Raw genomic sequence first — 24,539 nt, 5'->3', positions numbered from 1 at the left:
AAATAATTTGAAGATGCTCAGTACACACAGGAACATCCTGGGCTCCGTTTTACATCATTCATGGGATGGGAACACCACCAAAGGGTGACCGATGTTGCCATGATGCCCACAAAAAAAACAAAAAAAGTAAAGGTGAATTCCAGACCCGACCACTAGATGGCGAACAATGCAAAGCATGGGAATCCAGAAAAGGATTCATGCTGAAAACCCTGCAAGCTTCGATTTGTGGCGTGTTGTGCTGTAGATTTATGCACTCTGAATTCTCCTACCATCTAGTGTTCGTCTCAGTGATGTGCAACTTATTTTTCTTTGAAGTCACCTTTCAATTCATGAGTGACTTCCCCTATAGCTGGTAATGAGTAAGGGCATCCGCTCTGTTATACTGTTTTCCACATAGGGGGAGAGGATAAAGATGGAGCACGGAAAAGCATAAGAGAAAAACCATGCAAAAGAAAAAGAAAAGACAGGCATCTTAAAAAAAATCAGAGGCTTTTCGGTAGGAGGATGGGCACAAATGCGAATCTACAGCATTACATGCCACAAACAAAAGTGAATAGGTTAAGTAACATTTTCCATTCATGGCATGTGTAGATGGAGATACACTTGCTCTGCATAGACTGTAAAGCAGTTCTCCTCTAAGTGGTGGCTAACCAGAGGATGTTGTATAGGACAGATAAAGTGTACAGCTTGGCCAACTTTCACTTGTTGGTGTGGTAAAACATCCACTTAGTGAATGTGTGTGCAGTGGACAATGTAGCTGCTTTACATATGTCAGATACGGAATTTTACCAAGGAAAGCCATGGAGACTCCCTTTATGGGGCAGAGTGGGGCCTGGGTGGGACAGGTAATTGTTTCTTGGTTTTGGCATAGCAAGTTAGAATGCAATTCACCAGTCACTGGGTTATGTCCACTTTGGAGAGGGCATGGAGTTTGTGTACTTTAGTTAAAGAGACAAAGAAATGTTATGCCTTGTGAAGGGGCTTTGTCCTATCAATGTAGTACATAAGGGCTCTTTTGACATCTAGGGTCTGAAGCCCCTCTCTGCTGAGTTTGTGTGGGGGAAGAACTTCGAGAGTTTGTTTCATTAAGGTGGAACAAATATACCACCTTAGGAAGAAACTTTGGTTTAGTCCAGAGAATGACAATAATAGTGCACCTGGAAAAAATATGTTCCTGGCGGGTAACAGCTTGAAGCTCGCTCAATCTCCTGAGATGTTCCAACAACTAGGAAGGCCAACTTCCAAGAGAATTTGGAGAGGGCACCAATGAAGGGGCTTGAAATGAGGGCCCATGAGTCGAATTGTTGAGGTTCTAGAATGGGGCAGGGGGATAGCATGGTTGAGATGACCTTTTTAATATCCTCCTTAAAGGCTTTGAAGACAGACTATGAACAAGTAAGAACGTTCCCTACTTTGAAGGTAAGCTGCAACTTCAGCGAAGTAGAGACTGATAGAAACGTATGCCTTGGACCACAGGTTTCAATGGATCAATGTGTTTGGGAAGGCAGTGATAGACAAATGTTTTTCATGTGACCGCATTACAGGCTCGCATGGTGGGTCTGTGGGCCCCTTGAGGATGGACATACATCCTGGAGACAGACTGAGGTAGTCGAACTCTAGGAGTTCATGAGCCAAACTGCAAATTTAAGCTGCATGGGGTTCGGTGCCTGATGGTGCCTTGGTTCTAGGTAAGCAAGTCTGGCTGGTTGGGCAGCTTCTCGTTGGGAACTAGGGACAGGTCGAGAAGGGAGGTGAACCAGAGATGTCGGGCCCAAGTGGCAACCACAAGAATAAGATTGAGGAATGTATGTCAAAGATTCTGAACAATAAATGGAAGGAGTGGGAGAGAAAGAAAAGGAACAACTTAAGTAAATACCCCTTCACCAGTTCATCCACAGTGCATTGCACATGGACCATGGGAAATAGGAGGCAAAACTTGGGTATTTGGCAATTTGTACAGAGACGAAGAGGTCTATGCGGGGATCCCCAACAACAGAAGTACATAAGTAGGGTTTGTGGACTTTGCTGCTGCATCCTGCTGAGCAGGTCTGAACAGTCAATCAATGTCTACTCCCGTTATGTACTCTACCAGTAAATGGATCTTGTGGTGGAGAGCCCACTGCCAAATGTCCTGTGCTAATGTGGACAGCTGTTGCGAGCATGTGTCACCTTGTTTTTGGAGATGATTGAGGGCAATCATTTTGACTGTCCCGATGATGACAACCTTGTGTTGTAGATGGTAGAAGAAAGCTTTGACAGCCAACTGGATGGCCAGTAGCTCTAGGTAGATGATGTGGAAACTCGGAGGGAGGAGACCGTCATGACAGAATGTTGCTGTTCCAACATGGCATTAAGCAATGGGTGCGGGCAAAAATCAACACTAGCTCTTCCCAGTGATCCTTCACTTGTGAGCATTGAGCAGCAAGGCACTCTTGCAAGGGTAACTATGGCAATACTGGAGACCATCATGCTTGGTAGGCGCATAACCATCCTAAACAAAGTATTCATCGGGCTGAAAAAGAGGCAGTAACAGCTGGAAAGCTTGAACCTGTGCTTGGCTGGTGTATGCCTTCCCAGTAACTGAGCTGAGAAGTGCTCCCAATAATGGCTGTATCCGAAGGTGGGACTTGACTATGTGGATAGTGAACCCCAGACTATGCAACGTATGGTCCAAGTATGTGCACTCTTTATTTGCACTCTTGATCAGCCAGTCATCCAAGAAGGGCAATACGTGGATGTCACCCCACCGGAGATGAGGGGCTACCATGGTAAGACATTTTGTTAACACCGTCAAGCCACATTGACTTCAGAGGGCAGAATTTTGGGATCAAAATAAATGCTGGCCATTTACCACAAACGGGGTGCAGGGCGGACCGGGACGTGGAAATAGGCATCCTCCAACAGCCTTTCTAAGAACGGTAGAAAATGCAGCAGGGCTTCAGGACGTTAATGGGTAACCCACTGAACAATCTGCAGGACCCACTTGTACTAAGTCATCGCCTGCCATCCTGGCAGAAAAGGTTGAATTTTCCCTCCTACAGGGTTGATGTGGGCCTCCAAAGGCACACTAAAGAGGCTTAGGGAATGTGGCAGCTGGAGGGGTGGAAGGCTGGGCTATGCACGGTCTCTGTTGCCCTTTCCTGTGGAAACCACAGCCACGAAAGGACTAGGTGATTGGTGCACAGTTTTAGTCTGTTTGCAATACTGGAAGCTCCTACCCAGCCAAAGAGTGCAAAATTGCTGATGCAGCTGACAGGTGGGAGCAGCATGCTATGGTCCTTCCATCTTTGGCAGAGTCTGTTTTATCCTTGAAAAGTCCACAACCATGAAACGGCATGGCCTTGAGGCAAGCCTGAACGTCTCTAGAATGCCGGTGTATTGCATCCATGCATGCCTGCAAAGGAATCAGTGGTATTGAACCCACAGCAAATTGATGAATGTTGCCGTATCACAACCATCCTGAATGGCCTGACAAAGGATGGCACAGGTTTGTTAAAGGACCACATGCAATACCTGGACTACCAAGCCCCACTTAGCGTGAGGAGTAGTTGCCTAGGAGGCAGCTGGCACTCACAGAATGAAAAGCAAAGCCTGTTTAGGAGAACTTTTTTCACCAATGAATTCAGTGGGAGAAGTAGGAAACTGGTTCGGAATAACCTTACTGGCCGAAGTTTGCACCACAAAAGATCTCGGGTGCAGAGTCAAAAAAAAATCTGGGTTGCCCAGAGCAGAAGCGTGACCCCTGGCAATTAAGAGGTGGGTATGAGAAGGGTTTTGCCCAGGTCCTTAAAAGCGTGTTGGTTATAGCATCATTGAACAGAAGAAGCACAGAAGTCATTTGGTCAGGCTGAAGTACCTCTTAATTAGAAAGCTGAAGGGTCAGAGCCTCTTTGGCCCTCTGCAAAACCATGATGGAGAAGCTGTGTTCAGTGGCATGGCCTGGGAGTTTGGTTAGGGGAAGAGTTATGAGAGTCCGTATCGAATAATTCATGGAGGACATGAGCCCTTACAAAAGGAAGATGTAGTGTGTCAGATTCAGACGGTGGCTAAATGGTTGCAGCTCAGATAAAGGAGTGAGAGGCTTCAGTCGTGGTGCCACCATCTCAGCATCAGACATCTCTATAGGTAGGCCATTATATTAATATGTGAGATGGTGCTGGGGATCGAACCGGTACAGAAATCACTCCACAGTCCTGAGTTAACCCAGAGTGCCCAGCTGGTGCCGAGGGTGGACCTGCAAGCGGAAGCCTAGCTGGAAGGGCTCTTGGCTCCTTGGGCTCATGTGCGCAAGAGAGACCCAGGAACTTATCAAAAAGCTGCAGTACACCAACGATTTTTTCTTACAGAGATTTGCCTCAAACTGATGATGGGTCGCTCCAGATCTGCATTTGTTGTTGTGGAAGGAAAGGAATTTGTCAGTGCGCATGGGTGGTGCTTACACAGATCATATGTTATACCCGACGTGGAATGACATCAACACAGGGCCACCTACTAGCGCACAGGGGTACTACTGAAGATTTTCAGCGACAGCCGGACACCTAGGGGAATACTCAAAAGGTGAGGAATCTGCGATTAGAAGCCTATCAGAAACTAGTACCCATACTAACCAAGTAAAGGTCCCACTGTGGCATCACAAATGGTTTGGGAGAAAATATGTCAAGCCTTTATTAACACCTCATGACAAGTGATCTGAACAAGGAAGGTTCCTCCAGACAATGCAGAAAGGCCGAAGGGGCCAACAACCTTATACATTGTCCAATGCAAGGCCTTGCTGGCCTAATGGCAAAACAAGTGAAAAGACAGCAAACCGCTTCACATATAAGGGCCAGTGTCCCAGGCACATCATGTAAAAAACCTGTCCTAGGACCCAGAGTGGATGAGTTTGTGGAGGAGTGCCTGATGGTGAGGAAGATATCTACCACCTGAGGTGGCAGATCAAAAGCAGTTAATTGATGGGATCAATCACTGCTATTTAAGGATCACACAGCAGCTTAGCTATCCTTTAAGCATTCTAAAGAAGAGTCTATCTTCTCTTAAAAGAGGCTGGACCAACTGAAAAACTTGCATGTAGCCAATGGACCTCATCCACAAATATCTACAAAGGAAAACATTGGTACATACCGCCCTCCCATTTGCAATCTGTGGTATCTCAATTTGGGACAGATCAAATGCTTGGCTACATCCCAGCCATCATATATCATCTGAGCCAGGGCCCCTCAAAGATCCTTCTGGACTGCCAACCAAATCTTGCTAACAGTATAGAGGGCATATGTGTATCGGCCAAACACATACTGTCCTTATGAGCTGGCAAAGGGAAACAGTTTTGCCACAGGCATCAATCCTTTTGGATTCTCAATGCAGAAGAGTGGTCCGAACTGATTTAGAACTTACCTTTCTGGTAGAGGCTTGTAGAATAAGACGTTCTGGAATGGGGCACTTGGTGAGAAAATCCAGACCATCAGGTGCCAGTTTTTGAATTCTGACCACCTACCTGCCTGTAGATGGCCACAAACATGGTTTAACCATGCATCCATCAGAATATATGTGAGAGCATCATTAAATAGGATCAAGGGTACAGATGCTGCCAACAAAGGCTGAAGCATTTCAATCAAAACATTTGTTTCAATCACAATGAAGTACTGCTGTAATTTGGCTGCCATACCATTCACTAATGGAAATGACACTTTCTTCCATCGGTGACCCATGTGAAGAGTCAAACTCTTTCCCAGAAAATGTATCAAACCCACTGATATTTTGTAAACAAAGGTATAAGGTGTAATGAGGTTGAAGCAATCCATCCTCATCAATATCCTGGGGTCCACCCTGCCTGGCACAAGGAGAACATCTGAGCCAAAACAAAATAGAATGAGTCCTCTGCTGAAAGATACAACATGTTAGAAGCACAGGTTCACAATTATGGTGCATGACAACACATAGTGCTTTTGTAATCTCATTGCATGAATTTTGTCAGGTGCAAGCAAATCTTGGTTCAGGATCTCGCATGGCGTTAGTACAAGCATCAGGGTGGCTTGAACTGGCATGTGTCTTAGGGTCAAGGTGGAAGTCTGTAACGGAGTTGGTACGGGCTCAGTACTGGGTCCTGAGTGGACAGATGGGCCAAGCAGTAGAGGATTTGTGTTCAGTGACACACAAATTCACTTCCTGGTCTTGGATAGCCTTGAGGGTTGTTGGGGAGCATTTATCACACAGCATGCAGTTTTGTCCAGAGCCACCAAAGGCCCCTTGTGCGGGTCTTTCACTCATCAGCTTACTTTAGTCACAGCACAGCCTGAATCCAAGTGTTTTAGGTGTGTACATCAATCTCTAATACACTTGTGTGTTTTTCAGCGACTCCAGAAAATTTTCCAGCCAGGATCAGAGCTTTGGATCCGTATCAGAAGGCGCAGAGTGAAAGGCACTGCAGTCAGCATGTAAGAGTGGCGCTCATATGCGGCTCTGCTTTGCCACTTCCGGGGTGGTATGGATCGGCGCAAAGCAGCACACCACCACCTATTGTCATGGTGGAGCACTGCTACAAACTTTGCTGTATCTAATCTGATGTCTAGTGGATATTCTTGAGTGAGAAATCTGTGGTTAGAACTCTCCATCAGAATTGGAAGTCAAAACTAATGAAAGTAAAAAGAAAAAAAACAGCTGACAATGTTTTCACAAAGATGGCATATATAAAAAAGTAAATGTCAGCAGGCTGCAGGGATATTTAGTGGTTGTCGAACCCAATACGCTATCCACAACTATCAACTAAGCAGCAGCTTATAATGATTTTTTTTTGCGTACCAACCATGGATCAATTCATAAAGTAAAATATAATGAATGGAAAATGGTATGAAGGAAACCAATAATATTTTTAAATGTTCCCAAGAATGAGTTTCAGAACAGATGTTATTTATACATTCCTGAATTTGGGAGTAAAGCATAGTATCATATGATTCAGACATTGTTTTGCAGCATATTCTTCTGTGCACATCAACATACATTTGGAATCCCTAAATGGGACAAAAATTCAACATATGTTAACAAATGTTGTACTATTCTGTGTGCCCACACTTCTGATCAAAAGAGGTACCCAACATATGGGAGTGGGTCTATCACCCGCAACAAATAAGGCACCAAAATGCGAGGACGGATGACAACATTTTTCCTTTGAAATTCAGTTCTTTTCGGGATGTGGGTAGCTTGAATATCAGCGCCAGACTTGGCTGGCACCCAGAGAAATCTACCAACTCCATAGATTTATGAAAACTAAAAAAAGTTCAAGAATCCTTGCAAGCCAAGGCATCTTGGATTCCAATAGGTCTCAGGTTTTCAGAAATGTCTATGGTATGGAGGGTTCCCTGGGTGCCACACGACCCAAAGTACCCAAATACTGCAGTCATCTTCCATAAAAGAGGTAAGGAAAGAGTTACTTGCCAGTAGTAGTTTTGAAGCTTGAAGAGCTTTCTGGGTTCACATGCTGTGCATTATTCCGCCATCTAGTTGTTGGGCCTGAAATGGTCTCTGTCCACCCTGTCCCACACTTACCGCCACCCCACCTCACCTCCACCCCACTGCGGGCATCGTTCGCCACTTGTTGCGCCCTCTGTGTGATGTCAAACAGTGCTCTGGAAGTTCCCGTGCTTGGTAGCCATCTTCTAGTTCTTTTTTCTATTTTTCTGTTCAAATCTGGTGTTTTTACCCTTCACAGTTCATCCTTTTGTCTGACCTCTTTCCCACCTGTTTGTTTTGTTCTCATTTCCGGGGAGGTGGGTAGGTCGCATGCAAATTTAGAAAAATCTTCAAGCTGCAAAACTAGTCCTACTGGTAAGTAACCCTTTCATTTTGCAGCATTAATCCTTTTCTGGATTCACATTCTGTGCGCATTAGATTATGTAGCGGTTTCCCCTTCCCTGGTTTTGTTGGGATTAAATAAGGATGAGTTTGCAAGCAATTTTTTTTAGCACCTTCTGTCCCATCTGAGCTTATTCATCTGTATGTCCACACAATAATGTTTGGTGACTGTGTGTGGAGATGCCATTGTTGCTGCTGTACAGATAGAGTCTATGGGCGTATTTTCCATGAATGCTAGAGTTTCGCTCATCTTTTGTGCTAATGCGCTTTAGGATGAGAGGATAGAGTTTTCCCTGCTGAAGAGTAGCAGTTTGTATTGTTTCCATAATCCATCATGTGATTACTCCTTTTGTAACAGGTGAACCTTTGCAGGATTTAGCGTATGAGATACACAATTGGTTCCCATTGCGAAACTGTTGGTTTCTTGAAGATAATATATCCGTGCTCTCACACCAAGGTTATGCAGGGTACTTTCTAGTTGTGTCTGTGGGTTCTTAAACACTTAACTGAATGATCCGATTTATATGAAACGTGCTTACTACTTTAGGTAGGAATTGAGGATTTGTTCTGAGGACTACCTTATCTTAGTGTATCTGTATGTACGGTTCTTGAATTGTTAATGCCTGAAGTTCACTTACTCTCCATAGCGATGTGACTGCTATTAGCAAGGCTGTTTTCACTGTGATATATCAGTGTTCTGCTTTGTGCATTGGCTCAAATGGTTTTGTTATTCATTGCATTAATACTGTATTTAGCTCAACAAAGGGGCTTGAGTCTTCCTCGGGGCTGAAATCCTCTAGGAACCTTTTGATCACTGGTGATGTGAAAAAACATTTACATGATGCTCCCTGATGTAAGCCACAATTGCTGCTAAGTAAACCTTGAGAGATGAGTAGTTAATCCTGCAGTCCAGCCGCTAGATGACAGATTAGAACTGTTTCTTGTCTTGATATTGCATCTGAAGCATTGTTCTTTGTTCACCATAGGAGATCCCTTCTCCATTTTGCTGAACAGCATTGCCTCGTTGTTGGTTTTCTTGCTTCCCTTAGTATTTCCATGATTCTAGGTGGCAAGTTCAGGTGTCCGAATTCTATGTATTCGGACGCCAAGCTACTACGCTGAGTGTTGCTGGTTCTAGATGGAACACTTGCCCTTTCTGCACCGTGAGGTGGTCTTGCTTCCCTTTGATTTTGATCATCTGTCCCTTGGATATCTCAAGTAGGTTTGAGTACTAGGTTTGAGTACCAGGTTTGTCTGGCCCATTGTGGGGCTATCAGAATCAGGTCCATCCCTTGTTGCCTGGCTTTCTCCAGGACATTGGGGATTAGAGGAATCAGTGAGATAGTGTAGGCAAACCTCCCTGACCAGTTAAGTGACATGGAATTTCCTTCTGATTGGTGGTGTTGAAACCTACAGGTGAAGAGTTGGCATTTCCTGTTTGTTGCTGTTACAAACAGGTCGACTGTTGGTGTGCCCCAGAGCATGAATATTTTTTCTAGGCTTTCTTGTTTTAATTCCCATTCATGTGAACTACGGTCGTGTCTGCCTCTATATTGTACTAAGCTGATCCTCTATGATACTGTCCAATGCCATATCTTCTGTGCTCGTTTGCTGAAGGTGTACAACTTTGTGCCTCCCCGTTTGTTCAGGTAAAACATTGTTGTTGTATTGTTTGTCTGAATCAGTACGGTTTTCCCTGTTACCTGTGTTTGAAAGGCCTTCAGGGCTAGCAGCGCTGTCCTCATCTCTAGGAAGGTGATGTGCTTTATTGCATCTGTGCTGTTCCACTGACCCCACATTTTTAGGTTGCCTTTGAGTGCTCCCCACCCTTTGTGGGATGTGTCTGTTGTGATGGTCACTGATGGCATTGCTGTCTTGAAAGGCTTCTCCAGGGTTATGTTTTTGTATGTCCACCATTGCACTTCTTTCTGTATCTTTGCTGTTACAACCACTAGACACTCCCAACTCCTGGTGGCCTGTGACCAATTGATACCTAGCAACTCCTGGAATGGACGCATGCATAGTCTTGAATGGGATTATAGGAGGAATGCATGATCCCATCATTCCCATCAGTTTTATGACTGTCCTCACTGTCAGAGATTGCCCCCTCTGTTAGAGGTGAGTTTGTTTTATGATTGCCTGTACTCTCTGCTGAGTTGGATATACTTGTGCTACCTCTGAATAGAGTCTTGCCCCTAGGAAAATCTTTTCCTGTTGTGGCTGCAGGGATGATTTCCTATGTTTATGGGGAACCCCAGTTTTTGTAGGGTTGACACCACTTTTATAATGCCCTTCTAACAACTTTCCTTTGTTTTTGCCATCACTAACCAGTCATCCAGGTAAGGGTAAATGTGAATCCCTGTTCTTAGTAATGCTGTGACTGATGCCAGACATTTTGTAAAAAAAAACCTGGTGCAGACTTTATGCATAAGGGCAAAACTTTAAATTGACAGTGTACCTTCTTGAGCACAAATCTGAGATACCTTTTAAGCGCCTAATTAATGGGTATGCGTAGATACGTGTCCTTTAAGTCTAGGGTTGCCATGTAGTTCCCCTTTAGCAGAAGCGGATTTACCTCTTGCAGCATTGCCATTTTGAAGTGTTATGTGCGAATGAATTTGTTTACAAATCTGAGGTCCAAGACTGGCCTTAGCATGAGGTCTTGTTTTGGCAGCAGGAAATAAGGTGAATAATTTATCTTCTTCAACTTCTCTGATGGTACCCTTTCTATTGCACACTTCTGCAAGAGTTCTTTTACCTCCTTCCTTAGTTGCACAAGTTCTACACCCCTACATTCGAGAAGCACCGTGACCCAGTCTCATCACCAAACGACTAGACTACGGCAACACCCTCTACGTAGGAATTGATGAACACCTCCTACAGAGACTTCAGACCATACAGAACTCAGTAGCCAGACTTATCCCAATGAACCCACATCACACCCCACCGCAGACAACTCCGCTGGCTTCCCGTACATAAGAAATGACAATTCAAGCTGCTGACCCATGCATTCAAGGCTCTACATAACCAAGGACCCGTGTACATTAACCACCGCCTCCACTTTCACCAATCGTGAAGACCACGCTCTGCCTCCCTTGTCACTTGTCTACACTCCTCGCATCTACTGAAGCAGAAGTGGAGGATGCTCCTACTCTCACATCACAGCCCCTCCCACAGACCTCCGGACCATCACCTCACTTCCAGAATTCCGAATGGCCCTCAAGACCTGGCTGTTGGAATAAGCCTTCAGGACCTGCAAGCGCCTGGATAACCTATTGAGTTATTAGCCGCGCTTTACAAATCGTGATTGATTGAAGTTCTGCTTCCTGATACGTTATTTTCTTTAGTGGATTTTGGGGTGGAGTCTTTGTTAGTTGTATACAGTAGCCGTGGCATACCACATTTAAAACCCAAATGTCTGCAGTGATCTTTGACCATTCTTGTGGTTACTGGACTATTCTGCCTCCCACTGGGGTTGTGTGGGGGTCTGAGACTGTTCTTAAGTTATTTGGTGGTTGTCCCTCCACCTCTGGAGGTTTGTCCTTTATCTATCCCTCTACCTCGAAAGGGCTGTCTTGCGCGGTGTTGCCACTGTTGGTAGCCAGCTTGTTGAGTAGCCTGCTGTGTACCTCTCTGGGTTTGCTGCTTTTGTTGCTGTCCTGTTGAGAAGGATCCCCTTCTTGTGGGCTTTTAGGGTGTAATTCCTCCCCTTCTAAAAGTGCCTCTGTACTGTAGAGTACCCATTGCCTTTGAAGTTTCATGGTCCTTTTTAATTTGCTATACGGACCAGTCTTCCTCTTGGCCAAATATTCAACACCAGTGAATGGAGTATTTATGACAGAGCCCTGTACTTCGTGTTTGAAGCCTGAAATCCTGAGACAAGCATGTCTCCCAGGGGCTGTGCCTGTAAACATTTGTATACTGGCTGTATCGGCTGCATCCAGTGCAGATTTTAGACAGGTGTTGGCGATGTTCTTCCCCTCTTGGATAATTGCCTTTGCTCTCTTTTTACCGTCCTCTTGGAGCTTCTTCGTTAGCTCCTCGATCTCGTCCCATTGTTGGTGGCCATATCCGTTAAGGAGAGCAATGAATTTCACTATTCGCCATTGGTCGCAGCCTCCCTTTCAATCTTCCTTCCTGCTATATCCAGTCTCTTGTTTTCCTTCTCAGGGGGTGGGCCTGTGGAGGTGTATGCATTACTCCTCCTTCTGGCAGTTGTGACAACGATGGAGTCTACCACCTTGTTCCCTTGGATATATTTGGGTCCTTCGAAGATGGTTTGAATTTCTTTGCTACACTTGGGGTAAGGTCCTTTGCTAAAGCTGGCTCCTTAAAGGCTTCCTTGCCCTGGTCCAGAATGATAGGTAGCATGGGGATGTATAGGTTTCCATAGCATGATGGCATAAGAGTTTCTAGGAGAAAGCATGAGTCTCCCATCTCTTCCTCTAAAGGCACTCCATAGGTTTCAGCTAACCTTTTTATCATCTATTGTAGAGTGTAATGTCCTCAGATGGAGAAGGTCTCGAAGGATAGTGGTCTACCTCCTCTTCTGGGCTCTTTTTGTCAGTCATTCCATTTGTCCTCGAAGCCCCCTGTTCCCTCCTCCTCTTCAGTGTCATGGAACGCTTCCTCTGACTCCTACTCTTGGGGATTTGGTGTCACCAAGACTTTTAAGGCAGCTTCTTCCTCTTCGATGTCTGGGGTCTTTAAAGGCTCACTTAGAATCCTGAATTATTTTAGTGAATCAAACTCCTTAAGAAGTCCTGTCATTTCTGCCTCTATCTTCGTCTCTTCTCTTGATCCGTGGTGGTTTTCATCGATTGTAACAGTCTGCCTTCCTTGGCATTCCTGGGTTGGGATCCGTGGGCCTCTTTCATTCGCAGCTGACCCTTGATCACTGTTTTCTTAGAAGTTGGGGCTGCCTTCTGTGACTTTCTCTGAACTCTTAGTCTCAGAGGTTTTTAGTGGTATTTTGACCTTTTCAACACCCTTAGCCGCACGCTTCTTCTTGGCACCCCCCTCCGTGGGCTGGTTCTGCGCCGCCAACAGAATCCTTGTCCTTGCTGAAAAGGCCCAGATCCTTCAGCGACTCGTGGTTTCTAGCTGCTCTACATTGCTGCGTGGTGTTCCTCTCTGGGTTTTCGGGATACCTGGAGAGTCTACAGCACGAATGTGACGCAGGCCTTGAAGTCCTCATGGTCTTTCGGAAGACAAAGGTTACGAACTTCATGCGGATTGCGCTACATGAATTTGTGGTGACAATTAGGGCAAAATTTAAAGGGGGTCTTTTTCATGACCCCTACCTTACTTCATTCTCTGGTCATGTTCGAATTCAGACAGGATCTCCTGTCGGTATTGAGAGCAAAGGTTCACCTTCTCTCTACCGTTCTTTCGTCTCTCGTTCAGCGATTTGTCGACCTGTCCCAAAAGTCCAGGGGACAGACCTACCACCAAATGGTGGTTGACTATGCACCTTTGGGGGGTAGAGGTGCTGGGGGAGAGGCAACTTGGGACCCAACCACTAGATGGTGGAATAATGCACAGCATGGGAATACAGAAAAGGATTCATGCTGCAAAACTGAGTGTTTCTACTTAAAATATGCTGGGACCCACACATGGCACACCACCCTGGATTTCTATGAGTCTCCAAGTTTCAGAAATGGCAAGGGTTTGCAGAGTTACCTGGTTGTAGGACAACCCAGAGCCCAATTACTGCAGCCAACCCACTTAGGACATCAATAGTTGTCCCACCAAGGGAAATCAGTAATGGTTGTTTACTCCTCTCTGCTGGTCCCCACGTCATGCAACCCCTAAAGGAATCCTCTCACTTGCCATGGGAAGGGCTGCACTCTTAGGGCCACACTGAACAACATCTTAGATAGTATTCCACAATGTTAACTAAAGAGGCTCCACTGACACTAAATGCTTAGTTAAGCAAACTATCTGCCCAGAAAATTACCACCTGGTGAGTTTTTCCTCGACTTGAACCGCATCTTTAAAAAAAAAAAAAAAAAAAAAAAAAGGAGAGAAAGGAGAGAAAAAAATACATCACACAACCTGCACCAACCACTCATAGCTAGACTACAAAAAAATAACTCTCCCTACAAAGGAAGAGAGATACAACAATCAACTCTTTGCTACAAGAAGTACTGATGAAAATAAGTTAACATACATTGCATCATTCACAGGTTACCTAATCCATTGTGAGTCCTACCACATGTAAAGGGTGGTAGGCACTGATCGCGTGTATTTCACCCACTAAGTCCTAACTATGCTATGAAGACCTGTTCTAGAGTACTGCCACCTGCCCCAACAACTCTACATCTTACATTAATTTTTGATCAGTTTTTTATTTTGTCTCTGTTGCCCCATATCAACCTCTACTGTGTAAAGTGCTCTGCTACAAAATGGATCTGGTTCATGCTATATAAAACTACAATTAAATAATGCGGCCATGTAAAGGTTGTTACAACTGAATGCACCATTTCGTTTTTTTATTTTATAGTAGAGTGAGTACACGTTGCCTATTTTTATTACGCTGACAAAATGCTTGCAATTCATTGTTCTGCATGTTACATGCAGGTATGAAACATGCTTCTGGTTGTAAGGGCAAGAAAAAATGTAACAGAATAATAGAAGTATTGATTTAACTAACAGGTTAACTAGTGACCTAACCAAAAGTTAATTAAATATAGCCATATGTAATGATAGAGAAGTTTCATTCAATTTATGATTTTAGGAATATTGGCTGTAAGTGATGCTGCTCACTGTGCAGATGGAATCTCATCTTCAATGCTTTAGCATAAACATTTTAGTTTAGGATTTCCTGCCACCAGTGGAAACTTGCAAAAAACACAAACAGCTAAGCTGTTCACACATTTCAAACAAGACAATAGATGTTTTTTACCTGGAATTTCGTTTGCAACCACTGTGGGAGGACTAGACTGGTTACTGTTCATTTGCTGATGACTGATCATGTGACAGCATTGTGGCACTGCATTGTTTACCATATACAGTGTGTCAGGGACATTGGACATTCTAACCATTCGCAACCGAACCAGATCTGTTTGTTCCACCATCATTTCATCTAGAACAGACTGAAGAAAAAAAAACACTACATGAAGAAAACTAGTAGTATTACAGCCAAGCTTACATGGGAATTCTTTAAATATAGTGCCGGTGCTAAAGACACTTAAAGAAATGTCTTGAATACATGGGCTTAAAGGTAAACTCCATTTCTTAAATACATCTAGGTAAGTACATTACAAAATATACAGAAATTAAATAGAAGATGCACTGTTTACTCGACTTCGTCATAGGGCATCACATAAAATATATCAAAGGGCACCATATAAAGTAGATCAATGTGCAGCTGAGACACAAACATCATTGAGCCTTACAATAAGCGCATAAGCTGTGCTAGCCTTTTCGGCATTCATTAAATAATTTGATAAACCAGAAGAGTCATCCTGAGGTGATCTTTTGGCTACCGGCAGCGTATCACAAAACTACCTGCCCAGTGAATCTTAAGTAGGTAGTCTTTAATCTGGGACCTTTGTGGCTGGCTTTAAAAGCAGGAGAGGAGACTCGCTACGGACAGCAGACGTCCATGTCTCAGATAATGCAGCTTAGGTCCATTAAAAGGGACCGATTTTGCTTTTAAATTAAAGAAAGAAAAAGGTTTCCTGTTTGTGAACAAATAGGGGACAGCAGGCAATGGTTCCTCTGACCAGTGCCTGCTCCTTCAAGGCTGCAGTCACAACGTCTGAAGTGCAATTTGTCCCATGGGGTGAGCTTACCCTTTGCTAACTGGATATGCAACTGGAGTCCCAAGTCATTGAATCATTGCTCTTTTAATCACAAACAGGAGGGGGTGCCTCCTTCACAGCCATGTGCGATTCAAACAGGATGTCAAAAGCTCTTTCACAAGTTGGAAAAACTTTTCAGACTCTTAAAGGAGCTTTCGCAAATTAGAAAAAGGTATTTTTGCGGGCTGTATCCCATTAGTTTTGCAACTCGCAAGCTTTACAGTCACAGAATACCTTTTAACATCACACCCCAAGTGGATTTTCCTCCACCTACTATGCAGTTGCAAAAAATCTTCTTTCGCACACACACAGTTCTAGGTCAAGATCTAGATAGTTTTTTTCAGGTTTTGTGAAAAAAGTTTGTACTTACTGGAATTATAACAAAGTGGAACAATGAGAGGTATAGGCTTTCAGATCTTAAGGTAATTTGTGTGTTTCTTTTAAAAGGCCATGGCCCTTAACAGGCAGGGAAAATCAAAGTACAGAAGACAAATGGATGGGCAACAAATTATGTGTAAGTAAAAATATCTAGGAAACGTAACCAGCTTAAAGGGTTTGCATGCAATGTGATGGTTACCTGACAAAAGTGCAAGAAGACTGGAACTTAAGTAAGCATAATTAAACTTTTGAGAATAGGGGGTGGAACCAAATGTAGCTCTAGAGAATTCCCCTTCACCAAGACACTCTACTAGTCACCTCCCACACTTGTGCCATCCTGGTCCTACAAATACATTTTGTAAGCTCTTTTTAGCCATATTTACAATCTGATGCAGAGGTGCCAAACTTCTTTTGTTATGTTTCATGTGATAATGCTAGATGGGCATTCATATTAGGAACAATATATGATTAGAGGCAATCAATGATTAGCTGGACAACATTTCCTTAAACTAGAATCTCACTATGGGAGGTGCAATACTAAGAGAAGTCATAAATCTGGTTGATGTGACAGTTTCACAGTTTATTTAAAACAGCTGGATCGAACCAAACCAAGTTCTGAAACTGTTTTGAGAAAATGCATGTTTACAACAAAGTGAGTGGTCCATTAACAGGTCTATGCTATGATAATTTTTAGGAACCATATTTTTGACCTCATGAATGGTGGATTTTACTCTGGTCACCATGAGAGAAAATACTTTGTGTTTTGCAAAAGTTAAAGATGCACAAATTCCTCAAGAAACAAATGGCATATACAGAAGCACGTTTGAACATTTGGTATGTTATACTCATCACTGGGTGCAGTGGGTATCGCATGCAATATTTTCTCTGAATTGCCCAAATGAGGTTCAAGACAAAACTCAAGAGAACGTATTCACCAATTAAAAAATATAATATGAACTTTGAAGCAATCTCAAACCGTATTAATCAACAAACGTATTTACATGAATTAAATAGCCAAAGGAACACAGCTAGAACAGCAAATGACGAACCATGAGGCTGGCCATAAGGAAAAGCTCATAAGGTTGAAAAACTGATGTTCATTTTTTCACAATGACTACTAAACAACTAAAAGATTATTTGATAGATTCCACAGTAGAACACATTGAAAGAACAAGGACATGAAAATCAATGCATGTGGTTACCTTAGCCCAAAGCCACTACTTCTCAAACCCTTAAAAACCAATAACAAAACTCAGACAGTTCGCTTTTATATTGGGATCATGCACTCTTGGCAGTGTTAAAGCTTAGCAGAGGCCGCACAGCCCTGTAGCAACTTCTGTGTACGTTGCTTTAAACGCTTTCATTTCCCAATGTGTCATCATCGGTATTAGAAGACCTGAAGACACCCGTAAGTAGGGTTCCTTCTGTGCATTATTGCTCAGCTCATAGCTGACTGGTTGCGTAACACAAGGTACTACAAGATGGATCACGGAACCAGGGCACTTCTGAGTAAATCATGTATCAATAGCTATAGGTGGTCAAGATTTCCTTGCACTTACATCCACCTCCTTTTCGTTTCTAATATTTGGTGAGCGTGCAAAGCAAGAGCAGAGAACAGCAATTGACAGAAACACTATGAATAGGCAAAATGTACATTTTCCTATGAAGGATGGTTGGATCTGAGCAACGTCTCAGAACCCTATTTTGAAGGAAATATTTATGGATTTGTAGATTTCTGCAATGGGTCCGTTCTTTTGGGAGAAAAAAAAGTTCCTTACAGAGCAAGGAAATCTAGATAGTGTGTCAATCTGAGATGCAGGAGGCAAACGAATAAGCATAGTATGTCTTAAAAGCTTACTCACTCAAGCATTTTCAACTTGCACCAATTTACATTTCCAGAGTAAAAATGCAATGTAATTTAGCAAGATAGAATATACATCGTCACTAATGCTGGTTCCTGTACAACCAACACTGGATTCATATTCTCTAGTGACCACATGCAGAACGTTTCATTTGATGGTGAAAGAAGACACTGCTGTCAAACGTTACACTCCCGTTTAAAGATGAACATAAAATCAAGAGGCAGAAAATGACAAAACAGAGGGAAGACTGGTAGTCATGTTCACTAATGGAAGACTGTTGTGTACGATTCTGCTGGCCATTCTGGGTAGGAAACCATGCCTGCATATAACCTCTGTGGTGCCTAACAGAACAAATAGGTTGGAGAAGCACAAATGGTGTGGGCTGTCCTGGGTAATGCAGATAAAACAGCCTAATCTTGAACTATCTGTGTGTGACTGAGACTTTCATTTGTGGATGAATGAAGTTAAAGGTATATGGCAAAGTATCCTAGGTGCTTATCAAGCGATAAGATGCATGTAGCTATGGTTTAAAAATGAAGTCTTGTCATGTTGTGTTTTAACCGTAGCAATACTGCTAATATAAAGGATCGCAGCATATTGCCTCCCTATGTTTTCAGAAAATATACACATAAGGGTGTTGTCTGTTTGTACCATGACCATCACTCACAAGATGGACAGAAAGACAGACCGGACTGCCAGAGGGACACACACAATGCCATGTTACTATGGTATATGGTTTGTGATCAAGATCCTCTGCTCTCTGTTTATACTGGCACCCACTGCTTAATTTAAGCTGGTGGTTGTAGATGGGGCCACCTGACATATACCTTTCCTCATAAGACTTTGCCCCAGAAGAAGAGAGGGAAAAACAAGTTGCAAAGAAGGAGGAAAGAACAGATGGAAAAAGGTGACTAAAGGAGAAAACTGGAACCTGCAAGTGTGAGGTAAAGGGGTAAGGAGTGCCTTGTTGTCAACTAAAGAGACATCTGGTGGAATCGAGACAATGCAGCCTTAATATGCGGCACACTAACATTCAACAGAGATTGCAGCAGGTTTTTGAGAAAACCTCTGGCCCAGGCACTGATCCTTTTACAAATTGAGTACTGCTGGCACCCAGTTCCAACATCAATGCATTATTCATGCTGGTCTGCATATGGAGCTGCTTCTAAAACGGCAGTCTTTACAATATGGCTTTTCTTTAGTAACATTAAAGGAAAGACCAAAATAGCTGGGTAGGTTATTAGAATCTGGTATTCACAGTTCCCACACAATTGGCATCACTGGGCCAGCCATTTCTAAAGAGACGCAGTGCGCAGCAGGGCATAAGTGCAGAAACACCTCAAAGCAAGCTGAGATCAGATCATTTTAGAGGTAGAATGAATATACAAATTGTGCCAGATTTCAGTTGTCTATATGTTTTGGTAATCCTATGGGATCACTGGACATGCATTTTTTATTTTTTATTTTTTATTAGTAATGACCAATTTCCCTGTGAAAAGCTGTTCGTCTTCTGGGACTGCCCAACACTGATATAACTACCTACAAATTATGCTTGTGGATGGCTTTTTGCAATCAGGTTTCACATTAATAGTAGGAGTGAAGGTCGGAATTTCTGCCCCAAGTTAGGTCGTTCTCCAGAGTGGGACACTGCACACCAAGAAGCCTGCCTCCATTTTTCTTACTCTTGGACACTTTTGGAAAGAACAGCTTTAGAGGAACAGGTATACCGACCCACTGTTCAAACACTGTGTACGGTGTAAAGGATCTTTCTTTTCAATTGTTACTTATTCTGAAACCAGGCAAGTGATTTTAATGCTGGCAATACGTAATTTTTAATTTTATGGTCCATCTCCTCTGCTTTGTTTCACGGGGTTGATTTCTGGACATAGTTTTAGGGAACACCAGGGTACATTGAATTACAGAACATCATTTTCCGGCCAGTCATCTTACAATTTCAATTTAGTGGTGAGTTAATAACCAGAAATATCTCCTTCACCGTGTTCAGCTCACTTATTGGACCACTTCTTTGGTATAAGTGATAAAGGTCAGGTCTTTATCAAATGTAATTCTTAGTTCCTGGTCCTTGGAACTGGAGGTCACAATCAATTCATTTATATAGTATCAAAAGTGCAGCTGAACGCGCCGTTACCTCTGTCTTTGAATGACATGGCCGTGTATGCCTGTGAATGAAAGGTAGGAGCAGGCTTCAAACCAAAGGGTGAGGGGGTTGTGGTGGGTGGGGGGGCGATATAGGGGGGAGGGGGACTCTACACTGATCGTATTCACCTTTAACCTCAAAAACCTCCCGTGCTACTTCAGAATGGGACTGTGTATTTATTTGTAAACATTCATTTCACTACCTAAACTGAGACAATATTTACAACAAAATCGGCATCTTTAACAGCTTCTTCACCCTCTGATTTGAGTATTCATGCACACGAATTAACTTATCTTCCAGTGGGAGGAACTTGCTTGAATTTGCAAGTAGCTCATGGGGCAGCTGACCAATAAGTAGAAGGTCAATTATTGCGGATTAACTTTTGGAGAAGCTTTCTGAAATTATTGGCTCTGGAATATGAGATATCTCAATTAAGTGTGGGCGGCAGTGGCTAAACTGAATCCAGGCAATACTCAAGGACCTCCCAGCTGAGTTTAAAAAAAAAAAAAGATTTATCGGCTCTCTTTGAAAAACTATGTGATGGCTCTACAGTAGGTGTAGGAAGTTGGCTCTGTATGTGCTATTTCAAAGTAAGGAATAGCATGCACAGAGTCCAAGGGTTCCCCTTAGAGGTAAAATAGTGGTAAAAAGAGATAATACTAATGCTCTATTTTGTGGTAGTGTGGTCGAGCAGTAGGCTTATCCAAGGAGTAGTGTTAAGCATTTGTTGTACATACACATAGACAATAAATGAGGTACACACACTCAGACAAATCCAGCCAATAGGTTTTGTTATAGAAAAATATCTTTTCTTAGTTTATTTTAAGAACCACAGGTTCAAATTTAACATGTAATATCTTGTTTGAAAGGTATTGCAGGTAAGTACGTTAGGAACTTTGAATCATCTCAATTGCATGTATACTTTTCAAGTTATTGACAAATAGCTACTTTAAAAGTGGACACTTAGTGCAATTTTCACAGTTCCTGGGGGAGGTAAGTTTTTGTTAGTTTTACCAGGTAAGTAAGACACTTACAGGGTTCAGTTCTTGGTCCAAGGTAGCCCACCGTTGGGGGTTCAGAGCAACCCCAAAGTCACCACACCAGCAGCTCAGGGCCGGTCAGGTGCAGAGTTCAAAGTGGTGCCCAAAACGCATAGGCTAGAATGGAGAGAAGGGGGTGCCCCGGTTCCGGTCTGCTTGCAGGTAAGTACCCGCGTCTTCGGAGGGCAGACCAGGGGGGTTTTGTAGGGCACCGGGGGGGACACAAGCCCACACAGAAATTTCACCCTCAGCAGCGCGGGGGCGGCCGGGTGCAGTGTAGAAACAAGCGTCAGGTTTGCAATGTTAGTCTATGAGAGATCAAGGGATCTCTTCAGCGCTGCAGGCAGGCAAGGGGGGGCTTCCTCGGGGAAACCTCCACTTGGGCAAGGGAGAGGGACTCCTGGGGGTCACTTCTCCAGTGAAAGTCCGGTCCTTCAGGTCCTGGGGGCTGCGGGTGCAGGGTCTTTTCCAGGCGTCGGGACTTAGGTTTCAGAGAGTCGCGGTCAGGGGAAGCCTCGGGATTCCCTCTGCAGGCGGCGCTGAGGGGGCTCAGGGGGGACAGGTTTTGGTACTCACAGTCGTAGAGTAGTCCGGGGGTCCTCCCTGAGGTGTTGGTTCTCCACCAGCCGAGTCGGGGTCGCCGGGTGCAGTGTTGCAAGTCTCACGCTTCTTGCGGGGAGATTGCAGGGTTCTTTAAAGCTGCTTCTTGAAACAAAGTTGCAGTCTTTTTGGAGCAGGTCCGCTGTCCTCGGGAGTTTCTTGTCTTTTTCGAAGCAGGGCAGTCCTCAGAGGATTCAGAGGTCGCTGGTCCCTTGGAAGGCGTCGCTGGAGCAGAGTTCTTTGGAAGGCAGGAGACAGGCCGGTGAGTTTCTGGAGCCAAGGCAGTTGTCGTCTTCTGGTCTTCCTCTGCAGGGGTTTTCAGCTAGGCAGTCCTTCTTCTTGTAGTTTGCAGGAATCTAATTTTCTAGGGTTCAGGGTAGCCCTTAAATACTAAATTTAAGGGTGTGTTTAGGTCTGGGGGGTTAGTAGCCAATGGCTACTAGCCCTGAGGGTGGGTACACCCTCTTTGTGCCTCCTCCCAAGGGGAGGGGGTCACAATCCTAACCCTATTGGGGGAATCCTCCATCTGCAAGATGGAGGATTTCTAAAAGTTAGAGTCACTTCAGCTCAGGACACCTTAGGGGCTGTCCTGACTGGCCAGTGACTCCTCCTTGTTGCTTTCTTTGTTCCCTCCAGCCTTGCCGCCAAAAGTGGGGGCCGTGGCCGGAGGGGGCGGGCAACTCCACTAAGCTGGAGTGCCCTGCTGGGCTGTGACAAAGGGGTGAGCCTTTGAGGCTCACCGCCAGGTGTCACAGCTCCTGCCTGGGGGAGGTGTTAGCATCTCCACCCAGTGCAGGCTTTGTTACTGGCCTCAGAGTGACAAAGGCACTCTCCCCATGGGGCCAGCAACATGTCTCTAGTGTGGCAGGCTGCTGGAACTAGTCAGCCTACACAGACAGTCGGTTAAGTTTCAGGGGGCACCTCTAAGGTGCCCTCTGGGGTGTATTTTGCAATAAAATGTACACTGGCATCAGTGTGCATTTATTGTGCTGAGAAGCTTGATACCAAACTTCCCAGTTTTCAGTGTAGCCATTATGGTGCTGTGGGGTTCGTGTTTGACAGACTCCCAGACCATATACTCTTATGGCTACCCTGCACTTACAATGTCTAAGGTTTTGTTTAGACACTGTAGGGGTACCATGCTCATGCACTGGTACCCTCACCTATGGTATAGTGCACCCTGCCTTAGGGCTGTAAGGCCTGCTAGAGGGGTGTCTTACCTATACTGCATAGGCAGTGAGAGGCTGGCATGGCACCCTGAGGGGAGTGCCATGTCGACTTACTCGTTTTGTCCTCACTAGCACACACAAGCTGGCAAGCAGTGTGTCTGTGCTGAGTGAGAGGTCTCCAGGGTGGCATAAGACATGCTGCAGCCCTTAGAGACCTTCCTTGGCATCAGGGCCCTTGGTACTAGAAGTACCAGTTACAAGGGACTTATCTGGATGCCAGGGTCTGCCAATTGTGGATACAAAAGTACAGGTTAGGGAAAGAACACTGGTGCTGGGGCCTGGTTAGCAGGCCTCAGCACACTTTCAATTGTAAACATAGCATCAGCAAAGGCAAAAAGTCAGGGGGCAACCATGCCAAGGAGGCATTTCCTTACAGTAGGGCATCCTTCCGCCTGATTTGCGTATAGCTACGACAGTGGTACATACATAAAGCTGGAAAACCAACCACTGAGTGTGGATCTTTCAATCTGATCTCGCTACTTAACATTGAAACTAAGGTTTTGGCCACTGTTCTTGCCACTATATTTATGGCGTAATTTCCTTCTTAATCCATAAAGACCAGTTTGGTTTTATCCCGAAGAGGTCTACTAGGGATCATCTTTGCAGACTCCATAACTGGCTGACAGAGGACGGATCCAGTCAAGACCCTCATGTATTTGTCTCCCTGGGTGAAGAACAGGCCTTTGACGCTGTTCAATGGTCTTTTATGATGCAAGCCATGAGAAAGATTGGCTTTGGGCACAAGATTCTGGCCTGGATAGAACTATTCTACCAAGAACCCACTGTGGCGGTACGAGTTAATGGTGTGGTATTGGCAGAACTTCCCATTAGGAGGGGAACCCAACAAGGTTACCTGCTCTCACCTTTCCTGTTTGCCCTCACATTAGAACCCCTAGCATGTATGGTCAGTGATCACCTGTGCATTATAGGTTTTAGGGTGGCAGGCTCACCGATTGCTGAAGAAAAAATTATTCTATATAAGGACGATATCCTTCTGTACCTTACCCAACCATTATGTTTGATTCCCGCAATGCTACAGATATTTGTAAACTATGGTGCACACTCTTGGGTACACTGTTACCAGGGATAAATTAGTCCTGTACTGAGCGACTAATCACGCTGACTTAGTGGGATTTGCTAGGAGACAGAGTGACTGGAGAGGGCTTTTGGCATTGGGGTATCTATGCAACATTAGACCCTGAGAGAAGCATTGAACTTAATGTAGGGAAAATATTGACAGATTTTCACATAGAGACTGCTCGTTGGAGAGCCCAGCATCTCACAATATTGGGTAGGGCAGCTATGTTTAAGATGGTCACCTTACTGAAATTCTCATACACTCTATAGAGTTATTACTATAAAGTCCTGTCTGAGGTCTTCGTTAAAATTGATACCGTACTCTGGAAACTTATGTAACGATGCGCATCCTTGAATAGCCCTTCAGACACTGCAACAAATTCCTATAATGCAGGCATAGGGCTCCCAGATATTAGGGCCTATTATTGGGTTTCTGAACGGAATGCAATAAATGACTGGGCACACAGGGGGATTACCCCACCTACGCATTGAGAGAACACAATTTTCATTTCGAAAATATCGCTTATTATCTCTAGGGGGGT

General features: G+C 44.2%; 1 protein-coding gene across 3 annotated transcripts in view; it reads right to left on the bottom strand.

The window, feature by feature from the left end:
* The window catches only part of BTBD7 (BTB domain containing 7), a 353,483-nt gene that overhangs the window by 91,626 nt on the left and 237,318 nt on the right, over window positions 1-24,539 (bottom strand). For all 3 annotated transcript variants that reach the window (XM_069208224.1, XM_069208223.1, XM_069208225.1), the window contains one exon: window positions 14,753-14,942. In XM_069208224.1, the coding sequence (XP_069064325.1) occupies window positions 14,753-14,942 (190 nt within the window). The remainder of the gene's footprint in view (window positions 1-14,752; window positions 14,943-24,539) is intronic.

This window comes from Pleurodeles waltl, chromosome 9 (assembly GCF_031143425.1).
Source record: "Pleurodeles waltl isolate 20211129_DDA chromosome 9, aPleWal1.hap1.20221129, whole genome shotgun sequence".
NCBI lineage: Eukaryota > Metazoa > Chordata > Amphibia > Caudata > Salamandridae > Pleurodeles > Pleurodeles waltl.
The sequence above is the reverse complement of the archived record's forward strand: the minus strand, read 5'-3'. Positions and strand labels throughout refer to the sequence as shown.